At 65.4% G+C, this 2,274-nt stretch overlaps 1 protein-coding gene across 2 annotated transcripts in view; it reads left to right on the forward strand.

Moving 5' to 3' along the window:
• Positions 1-1,459: 1,459 nt before the first annotated feature.
• KCNJ10 (potassium inwardly rectifying channel subfamily J member 10) overlaps positions 1,460-2,274 on the forward strand; it is a 12,611-nt gene continuing 11,796 nt past the window's right edge. The window contains exon 1 of one of the 2 annotated variants that reach the window (XM_041410501.1): positions 1,460-1,507. In XM_041410501.1, the coding sequence (XP_041266435.1) occupies positions 1,475-1,507 (33 nt within the window). In that variant the 5' untranslated portion in view covers positions 1,460-1,474. Of the gene's footprint in view, positions 1,508-1,566; positions 1,594-2,274 lie in introns of those variants that run through there. The other variant, XM_041410504.1, reaches the window with a different exon arrangement.

A 2,274-nucleotide genomic window follows, 5' to 3' on the forward strand; every position in this document is an offset into this window, starting at 1 on the left:
GAAATGATGTGTCCCCATGGATGTGTCCCACAGAGATGATGTGTCCCCATGGACGTGTCCCCATCAAGATGAGATGTCCCCATGGAAATGATGTGTCCTCATGGATGTGTCCCACAGATGCGTCCCACGAAGACAATACGTCCCCACAAGGACGATGTGTCCCTTGGAGATGACATCCCCGTGGATGTATCCACACAAAGACACCGTGTCCTTGCACCACCGAGGCATCCCCATGCCACCAAAGTGTCCCTGTGCCATCGAGGCATTCCCGTGCCACCGAGGTGTCCCCACACCACCAAGGTGTCCCCATGCCACCAAAGCATCCCTGTGCCTCCAAAGCGTCCCTGTGCCATCAAGGCATCTCTGTGCCACCGAGGTGTCCCCACACCACCAAGGCGTCCCCATGCCACCAAGCTGTCCCCATACCACCAAGGCATCCCCATGCCACCAAAGTGTCCCCACACCACCAAGGCATCCCCGTGCCACCAAGAGTCCCCATGCCACCAAAGTGTCCCCACACCACCAAGGTGTCCCCATGCCACCAAGGCATCCCCATGCCGCCAAGGCGTCCTCGTGACACCAAGGTGTCCCCACACCACCAAGGCATCCCCGTGCCACCAAAGTGTCCCCGTGCCACCAAAGCGTCCCCATGCCACCAAGCTGTCCCCACACCACCAAAGCGTCCCCATGCCACCGAGGTGTCCCCACACCACCAAGGCGTCCTCGTGACACCAAGGTGTCCCCATGCCACCAAGGCGTCCTCGTGACACCAAGGTGTCCCCACACCACCAAGGCGTCCCCACGCCACCAAGGCATCCTCGTGCCACCAAGGTGTCCCCACAGCACCGAGGCGTCCCCACCCCATTTACCTGTAGCCTCCACCATGCCCTCGAGGATGACGACGATCTCGAAGTCGTCCCTCTCCAGCTGCCCCCGCGACACGTCCCAGAAGGGGCTGCGCTCGTCGATCTCGTGGCTGATGATGAGCGGCGACACCAGGAAGAGCCGGTCGTCGCCGGTCTCGAAGCCCACGCTCAGGTCGGTCTGGTCGAGCGGGATGAACTCCCCCTCCTGCGTCTGCTTGGACTGGATGAGCTTGGCGCGGATGGAGGCCTCCACGATGTGCGAGTCGCGCAGGTCGCCCACGCGGAACATCAGGCACAGGCGGTCGTCGCGCAGCGACACCACGGCGTGCGAGGAGAACACCAAGGTCTCGGCGCGCTTGTTGGGCTGCGAGATCTTGACGAACATGCAGCCCACCATGAAGGCGTTGACCATGGAGCCCAGGATGGCCTGCAGCAGCAGCAGCACGATGCCCTCGGGGCACGTGTCCGTGATGACGCGGTGGCCGTAGCCGATGGTGGTCTCGGTCTCGATGGAGAACAGGAAGGCGGACACGAAGCCGTTGAGGTTGTTGACGCACGGCGTCCAGGTGTGGTCGCCCAGGTGCTCCAGGTCGCCGCGGCTGTAGGCGATGACCCACCAGATGAGGCCGAAGAAGAGCCAGGTGAGGGCGTAGGCCAGGATGAAGATGAGGAGGCTGAAGCGCCACTTGAGGTCCACCAGGGTGGTGAAGATGTCGGTCAGGTAGCGGTAGGTCTCGCGCACGTTGCCGTGCTGCACGTTGCACTTGCCGTCCTTCTCCACGTAGCGCTGGCGCTTCCGGGCCACCGCGCCCCCCCCGGCCCCCCACGGGCGGCGTTTGGGGGCTTGGGGCGGCGGGGGAGGGGGCTTGGCCTCAGCGGGGACCCCCGTGGGGACCCCCTCGGGGACCCCGCAGAAGGCGGCGTTGTCCTGAGCCATCGGCGGCGGCTGTGGGGGGACAGGGGGGGTGAGGACTGGGGGGACTGGGATGGGAGTGGGGGGAGGAATGAGGAGATGGAGACCTCAGACTGGGGGGACTGGGATGGGGAGGGGGGGGATGGAAGCGCCAAACTGGGGGGACTGGGAGGGTGGAGTGGGAGGGAATGGGGGGATAGAGGTCGCGAACTGGGGGAACTGGGACGGAGGAATGAGGGGGTGGAGCCCTCGGACTGGGGGGACTGGGAGAGAATGGGGGGATGGAGGTGCCAAACTGGGGGGACTGGGAAGGAATGGGGGGATTGCCCCCTTCACGCCCGCGTGTTCAACCCCCTCTGGGCCTTGCACACTCGCCGAGCTCCCCCCTTGCACACTCACCCGGGGCGAGCACGCGCGGCCGGGTCACGCGCACCCCCACACCCCCAGCCCCTCTTACACACGCGTGTGCCCCGGTTGGGGGGGCGGGGGGCCGGG

This window comes from Onychostruthus taczanowskii, unplaced genomic scaffold (genome assembly GCF_017590055.1).
Source record: "Onychostruthus taczanowskii isolate IOZ18803 unplaced genomic scaffold, ASM1759005v1 scaffold320, whole genome shotgun sequence".
NCBI lineage: Eukaryota > Metazoa > Chordata > Aves > Passeriformes > Passeridae > Onychostruthus > Onychostruthus taczanowskii.